We start from the raw sequence: 12,081 nt of genomic DNA on the forward strand, positions 1-12,081 counted from the left end.
TCGATGGCTTATGACCTTTCATGGTCGGATTTGGGTGCCATTTATGGGCGGGGCACATAGCCTACTGATGGAGGAGGTGCACAGATTGAGATTCTCGATCCATCCCGCGCCATTAAGATGTATTTGGACCTGGAGAGAGATTATTGGTGGTCCTATATAAAGAGCGATGTGGTGTGGGTAGTAGAGAGGTGCTTGACCTATCGCTGGGTTAAGGCTGAGCACCAGCACCCACATGGAAAGTTGCAGCCACAAGAGTTTCCCCAGTGGAAATGGGAACAAATTTCTATGGACTTCATAAATAAACTGCCGAGGACCACGAGGGGTGTTGATGCAATTTGGGTGATTGTGGATCGGCTGACGAAGAGCGCTCGTTTCCTTGCTGTCAGTGAGAGCACCTCTGCGGAGAGGTTGGCAAAGATATATGTTATAGAGGTGGTATCACGGCATGGAGTGCCGATTTCGATTGTGTCAGACCGAGATGTGTGTTTCACTTCTAGGTTCTGGAAGAAGTTCCATGAGGAGTTGGCTACGAGATTGCACTTCAGTACTACTTACCACCCACAAACGGATGGCCGGAGTGAACGAACGATACAGACGCTCGAGGACATGCTTTGAGCATGTGTTATGGACTTTAAGGGAAGTTGGGACACATACCTACCTTGGGTTGAGTTTTCTTACAACAACAGCCACCATTCGAGTATTGGTGTGCCTCCCTTTGAGCTTTTATATGGGAGGAGGTGATGTGTAGCACTGAGATAGTGCTTAAGACGACTGAGCATATACAGCAGGTCAGACAGAGGTTACTGACAACTCAGAGTCGCCAGAAGAGTTATGTTGATAGGCGGAGATCCGAGCTCGAGTTCCAGGTTGGAGACTTTGTACTCCTGAAGATATCGCCTCGGAAAGGAGTGATTCGATTTAGGAAGAGGGGCAAATTGGGGCCCCGATACATTCGTTCTTTTAGGGTGGCCACTAGGGTGGGCAAGTTAGCTTACCGTTTGGAGCTACCTGAGGAGTTGAGTCAGATTCATAACACCTTCCACGTATCCCAGTTAAGGAAGTGTGTAGCCGATGAGGCGGCAATTGAAGCATTGGGGGATATTCAGGTGGAAGCGAGCTTGAATTACATCGAGAGGCCAATCACAATACTGGATATGAAGATCAAGGTTCTGAGGAACAAGGAGGTGCCTCTGGTTCAAGTCCAGTGGCAACATCAGAGAGGGTCCGAGCTAACTTGGGAGCTGGAGTCGGAGATATGGGAGTAGCTACCGGAGTTATTTACAGCATGAGACTTCAAGGGCGAAGTATGATTCTAGTGGGGGAGAATTGTAACATCCTGAAAGTTAGGTATATCTCTATTATCCATCTTCTTTTCCAAGTTGTCAAAAGTAGCCCAAAATAGAAAGTGGTGACAAGTAAGGGGCTGTTTGGTAGGATCCTAATTTTTAAGATCTGATATTTTAAGAGATCTGAATTCTTAATAGGGTCTGAAATTATAAGAGTTGAATGTTTAACATGTTGTTTGGTTGGGACATCTGAATTGTTGTGCTGAATTATACAAATGACCATTTTACCCTTCTATTTTATTTTATATTGAACCCAAGTGTCTATTTATAAAATAACCTAATCAATTTCTTAAATAATCATACAATATAACCAAATTAAACATAAATTCTTTCAAATTCACTTCTTTCAATCCATTGTAACATAAAAATCATACAATATAACCAAATTAAACATAAATTATTTCAAATTCACTTCTTTCAATCCATTGTAACATAAAAATCATACAATATAACCAAATTAAACAAAAATTCTTCCAAATTCACTTCTTTCAATCCATGGAAACATAAACATCATACGATGGCCAAATAAAAGTACTTTTTTCAATCCATGGTGCAACTAGTGAACCAAAGACTTTCTACTTCCTGCACACTTAAGAAACAACCATATAATTTATCACTCTTTTATCAAAAAAAAAAATTAATCAAAACTTTTAAGCACAAATCAATAGAAATCATCAACTTAAGTAATAAATTGCCCATTTGCAACAGGTACACAAGTTAATAATCAAAGTTCGTAACAAAAATTTCAGAATCCAAGCTCATAATTGTTTCAAGTATCAAAATTTCAGCATCAAATTTTCAAACAGATCAGATTTCAAGAATCACCCACATTAAACATTTTATACACACGTCAACACTTAAATCCCAATCCAAATCTGTCACAAGCAAAACATTCAAAATATAGCAAATAATGGAGTGAAAGTCACCTCCAATATGGTGTTCACAAATTTATGAACAACATTTTAACTCAAACATAACAGCTTGAACAATGTTAAACTTCAACTTGTATTTGATTCATAAGTATCAGCATAAGCATAGAACGATAAAGCCCACCCAATGTAAGTAAAGCCATTAAACATCATCAAATGAATATCCCCTGATTACATTCATAATCTAATATTCCTTAGGCCCTAGCATTTACAAAGTAACATTTTTGGATATTACAGACACAAAAATATAAATGATCATGAAAAAGTGAGTAATAGATGGTCTGGAGGATAACCTTCTTAAAAACCCTTGAGGCTTTTAGGTGCTGAGGGTTTGAAATAACTCCATTAACCTGCTATCAACCTATCACACACATTATATAATTACCTCATATTTTCTAATTAAATTGACCAAGGGATTTTGTTTAAGCATATTAAAAACACATAGAACAAGCTCAGACACCTCTTGGTGGTAAAAGAAAACAGAAAAAAATCGAGTTTTGGGGGGAACCCAACAGATGGAATGGAGTTACTTGTGTACGTCGATGAGAAGAAAGAATCAGAGGAGGTGTGAGTTTGAGAAGAAAAAAATCGACTCATTGACCAATCCATTCATATAAACAGAAAAAATCAAGTTTCGTGGGGAAAGAAGGAAGAAGAGCGAACCTGGATTGTCGGAGTCGGAGGAGGCGCTGTTGTAGGCGTCGGTGGAGGAGGCGGCGATGTTGGGTGCAGTGGCGTCGTCGCAGGCAGTGGTGAAAGGAAGAATAACGCAAGGAAGATGGAGGAGAAGAGGAGGCAGTGTGTTTTGGTGAAAGTCGATCCTTAGGGCACAATAGGAAACGCGTTCTTTTTTTTTTTTTTTAAATTCAGACTTTGTTTTATATCTGAAAAATTAAGAGGTATTTACAATTTTAAGAGGTAAAAAATAAGATGTAAACAAACGATATGAATCTAAATATTTAAGACATTGCCTCTTAATCTTGCAATTAAGAGGTAAACAAACAGGTCCTAAGTACGATGGGTGTACTGAAGGGTACGATGCACGTACCCATGGGCGTGCCTTTGATGCGGACTCAACCCAGTATGCGGGGCGTACCAAAGTGTACGTGGGGAGTACTGGGCCAAGACTCAAAACCCTAAATGAGACATGAGCACTATAAAAGGAATGCTATGGCCTCCATCCTAGCCACCATTTCTAGAGAGTGAAACCCTAAAAGTGCTAAACCTTTGTTCTAAACTTGTATCTGTGTATTTGAGCTTCAAACTGTCATTGTGTGCTTATGAAGAAGAACAGAAGACCTTGAGGTGGAAAGATTGGAGTCCAAGCTTCTAGATCTGAGCTAAACTGAAGGGGTGAGCTTCTCACAAAGGTAAAAAGCTTCAAACTTTAACATCATATAGGAGCATATTTAGGGTTTAAGTCCTAAAGGTGGAGACTTTTTTAGTAAAGGAACTCCATGGACCTTGATCTACCCCATTTCAGTGCATCTTGTGTTATAAATCCATAAAAATTCAATCTTAGGCGTCAAGATTGAGTCATGCATGAGATTAGGGCTTAATGGGGAAAGAGGATATGTGTTTGAAATGATTGGTGACCTTTACAGGCATGCAAAGGCTTAAAGGTTTCGACTTTATGGCTTAAGAGATAATAGAGTGCCTGGATGTGAGATATGAGCTTATGTCTTAATCTATTCAGACCAAAAATCATGAAAGTATGAAACTTGGACTTACGTTGGGCGTAATCCCAATACGGGCTGCGTAAGGGGTCGAGTTACCCGATTTTGGATGACCACAGAGTATGCCTCGCATACAGAGCTAGTATGTGTAGCGTACCTCCCTATAGTTGACTTTCGTTGACTTTTAAGGTTTGGTCAACATGTGCACTTTTGGACAATTAGAGGGGTAAAATGGTCTTTTAGCCTTCTGAGAGAACACGAGAAGGGATAGTCTAGCCTTGAGAGCCATTATTGATTTGAGATAATTTCTTTATGTGATTAGGCAGAGCCTAGATCAATATTTTGATTTCGACACTTTCCGAGATTTCCTAAAGTGAGTCTTCTCACTATACGTTACCTAAAGTGGTATCTATCTGCAGACCGGAGGGTCTTATGTGTTATGTGCTTGCTTGAGATTATGTGCTTTGTGATTTATCTATGTTATGTGATATTCGACCGGACTTACGAGGCCAGAGGGTCCTCAATCAGATCGGGTCGGAGGGTCCAACGATTTAGATCGGACCAGAGGGTCCAATGAGCTACGGGACTGGAGGGTTCCGCTGAGACACATTGACCGGGGGGTATTACCGAGTTATAGTTTCGAGTGGCTTATGTGTTGTATGTGGTATTTTGGGGAACTCACTAAACATTTATACTTACCGTGTTGTGTGATATGTGTTTCAGGTACTAGCGGGGATCGCGGGAAGGTGCCAGCATGATCTGTACACAATAATAGAGTATTATGCATTATGTATCTGAGATTCTGGGATATGTTTCTATTGAGATAACTCTTGATACATTTGATGTTTTGAGTTTACTTTATGAGATATGGTATGTTTTAAAAATAAAAAACTGTTTTCAAAATTCACGATGTTACATCTTCAAGGATGCCCCAAAGGAAGGCATGATAGTGCTCACATTTGTTAGGTTCTCCTCAGTATGTCTTGTTGATCTACATAAAGACGACAAATACCATAAAAGCCACAATATTTTCACGCGTATTTGAGAAAACCTTTTTTTGTTGGCTTTGACTACAAATGGGACATAGAGTTATCACTCTAGCCTTTTTAAGGATTTTCATTGTTAACTTCGTTAATTTTTTTAGAAAATCAGTTATAAAAGTTTAAATTTGGTCCCTCTAGTTTGCAAACATTCACACAACATGTTCAAAACTCGGTTTTATGTTTTTTTAACTTCTTTATTTTCATTTTTTTTTATTTTTTTTTAATGAAAGCTAAACTTGCTTTTATATATATATATATTTTTTTTAATTTTATATATTTTTTATATTTTTCATTTTTTTTTGGTTTTTTAAAATTTTTTTATTTTTTAACTTTTTTTTTTTCGTTTTTTATATTCATCTATTTTTCATTTTTTTTTCATTTTTGCTTTATTTTCATATTTTCGTTTTTTTTAAACAAATAAAAAAAACTTAAACAACAAAAAATGTAATATACTCTAATATATTCATTCACTTTACACTTTCTAAAAAATATCGAAAGAAATTATGAAATTGACGAAAAACAAAACATAACAAAAATACGAGAAAAAAAACAAAAAACATATAAAACAAATAGGAAAAATATAAAAAATATATTCATCCACTTTAAATTTTTGATAAATCTCAAAAGAAGTTATTAAATTGACGAAAAGCAAAACATAAAAAAATGAAGAAAAATAAAACTTAAAGTATAAAAAAGAATTTAAAAAAACGATAAAAATATAAAAATAAGTTTAATTTTGACTAAAAAAATAAAAATAAAAAGTTAAAAATCATAAAACCGAGTTTTAGACATGTGATGTAATTTTTTGTAAACTATAGATTTGAACTTTTATGACTTAAAAAAAAAAAAAAAAAAAAAAAAAAAAAAAAAAAAATCAACCATGAAAATCGTTAAAAAGGTTAGAGTAATAATTCTATGTCGCCAAAAAAATATTAATAGGGTTTTTTTCAAATACGTAAGAAAATATTGTAGCTTTTATGGTATTTACTTAAAGAAAGATGCTAAACTTAGTATTGAAAAAGACATTATTTTTGTTGCAAAGATGATAGAACAAAGATTAGAAGCAACAGTGATTTGATTTCCATTAAAGTGTTAGATTATATAACCTATATTTTCATATTTTGCGGAAAACAAAGCATTTCATAAAATGTTTGCAAAACTTATAGTGCGTCTATACAGTCGAGATTCCATGATATTGTTAGAAAACTTGTTATATGAAATTAAAGAGTATTTCACAATTACTTTAAACAATTTCATTTTGTGAGAAATTGCATGTTAACTAAAATACTTTTAGCATAATGATGGTTTGTGAATCATTTTGAGATTTTCCTTTTTTATGGATTTTAGTATCCATTAATAAGACCCGACTATTCAAATACATATAAATAATTAGTAAATACATTTTAATCTATATGGAGATTTGGCTTTTTAAAAGATAGACTGAATCTTAACAATACTATAATTTTAAAACGTTTAAACATTTAATCTAAAATTATTACAATCGCCAATAAAATAATATTTTAAGTAGTTCATACTATTAACACCAGATATACAAATATCTAAAGTAAAAAATAGCAATTGATGCCATCTCTATATGAATTCTTTTCATTTGATCTCGTGATATTTCTGAATTTAAAAATTAAAATAAGTTTGTTGCTGAACTTTTTAGATAGGATTGAGTTTTAGTGAAACATAACATTTTTTGTAAAAGAAACTTATCGTCATTTGTGATCTCAAGGCTTAAGGTACGTAATTTCAACACAAAGTATAGAGTTCAAATTATGGTACGTTAGAGATATTAGTAGTGTATCATTTATAGCTTATTATTTATTTTTTTTATCTTTATTCTCATAAAAATAATAATTTTATTCTTTTTTTAATATGTGATACTTTTTCACACATCATAATTAATACATATTTTATTTTCATTTTATCATTTGTTATCATATTATATTTCCTAAATAATAGATATCACTTGATTTGTCATCATAGTATATTTTCTAAATAATGCATGTCACTTGTCAACTTATTAATTCTCAATTTTAAATTTTAAATTTAAAAATTTTCACTTTAATTATATTCAATTAATAATATTAGAATAAAAATTAAAATAAAATTAATACAAATTATAAAGTGATACAATTTTACATATTTATTTAAATAAATGATTAAAGTTTATATAACTAAAAAAAATCTCTTATTTAATAATTTCTTTAAACAAATTAATTAATAAATTTGAGGTTTTACTATAAAAATTTAATTAATTTCGTAATCGTAATTTCACGGGTTATAAACTACTATTTATAATAAAGTAACCGACTTTAACAAAGTTGTCGATATCATATACCATCAAATTTGGTGCCAAATTAATGGATTTTTAGTTGGTTTTGTTTTTGTGCTAAAATATATTTCCAACATCATTTTTATGACCGATATGGAGTGAAACAAACCATACATAATTAAGATATTGTTAAACTAATTATATAATTGTGAACTCACATATTGTCATCTAAATGAATGGGCAAATGACTTAGGATCGTCAAACCTAATAATGTTTAAATAATTTTCTAATGAATATAATAATTAAATACGAGAAAAATACAAATAGCTAGGATGATCATAAACCTCTTGTAAGCAAAGATGAGTCTTGGCAAAAGAAAAGAAAGAGGTCAAAATGCATAGATATGTTTCCCTTTAAAATCTTAATGCACATAAAGAGAGAACGTCCTCAGAATATGACCACAGGGAATCGATCAGATCTCTTACTAACCTCCATGTTCCTAAACAGTATCCAAAAGTCAAATCCCATGTGACACCCACCATTTTTTTCATACAACTTCATCATCATTTCTTGAATTCTTCAACTATTTACACACACAAATCTTCAAGCAGTACTCTCATTGTTAGAGGAAGCTCATAATTTCCATACCCATACCCATACCCTTATACCCATCACTATTATAATCATACGAAATGATCCGCGTATGTATGTAATTAATCTGAAGAACAAACCCAGGGTTCAATAAACCCTTGATCACTTTTCATACCAGCACCATGATGATCCGCCGCTTTTTCATTGATATAGTTCGCGTCGCCATTCCAGTTTCCCGACGCCATCTGGTCGCTGTTTCTTGCTTTGGTGGTTGAGGATGTGGGTGCAGTTCCTGTGGTTGAAACAAGGTCTGGTAGAGTGGTGTGGAGTCCATCAATCTGGGTTTGCCCGATCACACCAAACCCATTTGAAGATACATCATTTTGTGTGGTTTTCTGGTTCAGATATGAAGATTGGTTTAGAGGATTAGAAGGAAAGGAGATTGTGTTTTGCATGGTGTTGAGCAGATTAGATGAGTCCAACAATGAAGAGATCGAAGATGAAGAAGACTGGAGTTTTTGTGGGAATGGGTGCAGAAGGTAAGGAGGTAGTTGAGGTTGGTTATCAAAGTTGTTGGTGTTGGATCTCATCATGGGGGAGGATCTACCAAAAAGATCAAAACTTGTCGACAACCTCGGGAACATTGGCGACGATGATGTAAAGGGTGGTGCAGGGATGCCGGTGAATTCTTGAACCATGGCTCTAAAATTACTAGTGTCTGTAGTCAACACGGTAGTCGGTGCTCTCCGCGACGCTCTTGATCGTTTCTTTGGGTTGCGAGCCGGGGGAGGAGGGATTGAAGTGGTTATCGGTTCAGTGTTTGAAGTCGTAACCGGAGAGAACGGTACAGTATGGGCGGCGGTCTGTGACGATGAAGGGAAGAACTGGTGGTCGGAGAAAGAAGGTAGGGTTTTGGACCATATGGCAGAGTCAAGATTATGAGGTTGATGTTGTGGGGACAGCGTAAACATCAAGGGGTTGTTGATCTGATTCTGATCAAACATATAGTGGTTGAAAGGTGGTGGTGGTGGGTGAGGTTGGTGATGATGGGTGATGATGAAACCAGAATCATGAACGGCGGCGCGTGAATCGCACTCCTCTTCAGCACCACTCGATGACTGTAAGCTCCCACTATTTCCTGAATCCATTTTATATCTCTAATTCAACGTTAGACAACCAATCGAACACAGAGTATGAATTAAATCTTCCGGGGAATCAACTGAAGTGGAGAAGAAGTGTTTTTTCAAATATCAAAAAGACGTCAACTTGATCGAAAGGCGTGATCTTGCAGAACCAAATTCGATGGTTGTGGTGATGATGGTTATGTAGAAGAAGGAGAAAAAGATAGGGTTTCCATAAGAACAGAAAGCATCAAATAGAGAGAGAGAAAGAGAGAGAGACAGAGAAGGCTGCTCAGTCAGCTCACGTTTCCACTAGAAAGAAGAGAGTGGGGACATGGGTATAGCATAGTACGCAGCATATATGATATTGAGAGAGAGAAAGAGAAAGAGAGAGATTTGGTTGAAACAGAAGGTGTGAAACAAAGGAAAAAGGATAAGACGTGGTTCAATCCCAGTTGTTTCTTTAAACTTTTTGTAAAAAATTTAGTTCGTGTACGTTGTAAAAATTAAATCATTGGACTTCAAAAATAGCATCGATTTTTCTATTAAACATTTTAAATATCGTTAAATTATAAAGCATTCAAAACTAGATTGTAATCCGTGTTAAACACGGAGTACGTATTAGAAAAATATAAAAGTATTTATATATATTCCATAATAATTATAAAAGAAAGTTTATACCTATTGTTATTATTGAAATGTGAAGAAGAAACACTGAAATCGATAAATATCTATAAACGTCGTAGGACCTCTTTGTAGACAAAGTTTTTTGTTTAATTAGTTGAACGATCTTCCTCGTCATATATAAGTACCTTCAAACATTTTTTGCTTGTTACACGAGAAACAACTACATACCACTGACCATGGGTGAAGACAGATCTACGCAAGTATGAATAGTTTATCAGTCTGGGCATGGATGTTTTTATTTGGACATAATCTAACATTTGATAATGACTGCCATTGACTTTTGTTAATGGTCATAGCGAAACAAACTGCTATTTAGAATTGTCTACGTTGCAAACAAAATGAAAATTTTTTATCGGATAGGGTCAACTTCATGCGAGGTATCTAAGTAGCTTCGTTGAAAAATCTACCAGATATGATTCGTGTTTCAATGGCGTGTCTTCCAAGCCTTACGATTTGTAATCTAGTACCATTGCATAATCCTCAGGTTTGGTCGATATTATGAAGCAACATGCCCTGAACACCTTTTTTAAGTATACGTTTATGGTTGGGAATTCCGGATGCCTTAAAAACATTCAACACATCCGGAGAGTATGCTAATTCGTCAAAAGAATCTTCTGCCTCGGTCTCACATAAGGAATCTAAACTCAGATATGTTTTCCCTTCATCTTTCATCAATTCTAACATGTAGTCGTTGATATCATCAACTTTTTCATTAGTAGGGACCAAGATAGCTTTATCATGAAAATACAATGGATCATCAAGATGGTTCTGAAAAGATAAATAAATGTAGGATACAACTGAATAAATATGGTCACCCATAGAGGGAACGATCACATCTTACAGAAATTCAACTTCAACTTGACCATCATTAGGACCAACGATAGTACCTTCACCAATTTTAAGAATCCAACCAGCGAATGATTTTATCTCTTCGAAATCATTTTTTGGACAACCGACCTAAAGCCGCATGTTTACAGTCAAACGTAAAACTATACATTCACGTCATAATCTTGATGAATGCAATGATGCCTGCATAATATCTTAACGATTTCCTATTTGTATTACTGGAAGAATTTGTCGAAAGTCACCTCCAAATACAATGGTCTTGCCTCCAAATGGTTTATCATTCCAATGAAAGGATAATATCTCTAAGTGTCCTATCAACTGCTTCGAAACAATGACGGTGCATCATTTGGGCTTTGTCCCAAATTATAAGGCTCGCTTTGTTCAACAGGGCAGCTACATCGTTACCTGGCGTAATATAACCAACCGAATTCTCATTCAAGTTAATTGGTATATGAAATCTTGAATGTGTTGTCCTACCACCAGAAAGCAAGAGTGTTGTTATCCTGCTTGAAGCAACATTAATAACTACTTCACATTTAGATCTAATAGCAGCAGACAATATCTTCCAAACAAATGTTTTTCCTGTTCCTCTATAACCATAGAGGAAAAAGACACCACCTTTTTTGTTGTTAACTACATTCATAATTATGTCATAAACATTTTTTTGCCCGACATTTAATTTTGAATGCAGTTGTTGATGTTCAGATTCAAGACTGGACGGATCATAATTAAGCTCATCTTGAATTAATATATTGCAAGAATCTTGAATATATTTTTGATCGGGTAATGGCATATTGGGTATTTGCTTAAAACTCAGTCCACAGGTCAATAAAGATTTCTCAATGTACGACAACGTTAGCTGGTAAATTGCTTCTGGTTTTAGCTTCAACCCTGAAAACATTAAAAAATTATGAATAATTATTTATAATACCAATTAAAGTGAATATGTTTTTTGTGTGAATGGTTTAGTTTATTTAAAAATGTACCTTTTGTAGAGTCGAAATATCTTGTAATATGTCGAAGTCTGTGTAATAGATAGTTTCATATGTTTCCTTATGTATTTGCTAAGGCATCTTTTTGATGAAGCTTAATGTATAGCCTTAGTGTTTTTTGTGTACTTTCAGCCTCCTATAAATAAGAGTTAAACATAAAGTTGATAGAAGAGTTTTCCCATCTTATACTATCAGTTTTGTAATCTTGTTCTCTGAAAGTAATATGAACTAAACCAGACCTTATTTACTTCTTGTGTTCATCTTTTACTCTGATTTGATTCTCATACTCGATTAAACACTTCTACAATTGGTATCAGAGCAGGAATCAATACTGCGAAGATCTGATTTTCAATTGAATCTCTAGTTTTTGAGTCGCGAGTTTGTCTCAAAAGTTTCCACACTGTTTGATTCCAAAAATCATCTCTGATCTCTAGTTTTGATTTGATTCTGCATTTGAATTGTGTAATCGAGTAATCGATTTTGAGTTTTCGATCAATTAATTACTTCAAAATTGAATTCTTTCAAGCTTTTCTGAAAAATATCATCCATATCTTAATGGCGAATTTCAA

General features: G+C 34.5%; 2 protein-coding genes across 2 annotated transcripts; both read right to left on the reverse strand.

The window, feature by feature from the left end:
* Nucleotides 1-7,669: 7,669 nt before the first annotated feature.
* On the reverse strand, nt 7,670-9,409 carry LOC144997758 (uncharacterized). The gene has a single exon (XM_078957627.1). It carries the CDS (start codon nt 9,012-9,014, stop codon nt 7,989-7,991), a length of 1,026 nt encoding a protein of 341 aa, XP_078813753.1. The 5' UTR covers nt 9,015-9,409; the 3' UTR covers nt 7,670-7,988.
* A 745-nt stretch (nt 9,410-10,154) lies between these two features.
* Nucleotides 10,155-11,773, reverse strand: LOC145045477 (uncharacterized). The gene is made up of 3 exons (XM_078993800.1): nt 11,761-11,773; nt 10,945-11,411; nt 10,155-10,442 (listed from the first exon to the last, which is right to left on the reverse strand). Exons 1-3 carry the CDS (start codon nt 11,771-11,773, stop codon nt 10,155-10,157), a joined length of 768 nt encoding a protein of 255 aa, XP_078849926.1.
* Between the last annotated feature and the right edge of the window lie 308 nt (nt 11,774-12,081).

Source organism: Lactuca saligna, chromosome 5 (assembly GCF_052625555.1).
Source record: "Lactuca saligna cultivar CGN05327 chromosome 5, ASM5262555v1, whole genome shotgun sequence".
NCBI lineage: Eukaryota > Viridiplantae > Streptophyta > Magnoliopsida > Asterales > Asteraceae > Lactuca > Lactuca saligna.

Coding starts and splice junctions, on each gene's coding strand:
- LOC144997758 (XM_078957627.1), bottom strand. CDS start 9,014: ATGGATTCAGGAAATAGTGGGAGCTTACAGTCATCGAGTGGTGCTGAA.
- LOC145045477 (XM_078993800.1), bottom strand. Junction 10,443..10,944: donor TTAACTTGAATGAGAATTCG/GTTGGTTATATT, acceptor TTATCTTTTCAG/AACCATCTTGATGATCCATT.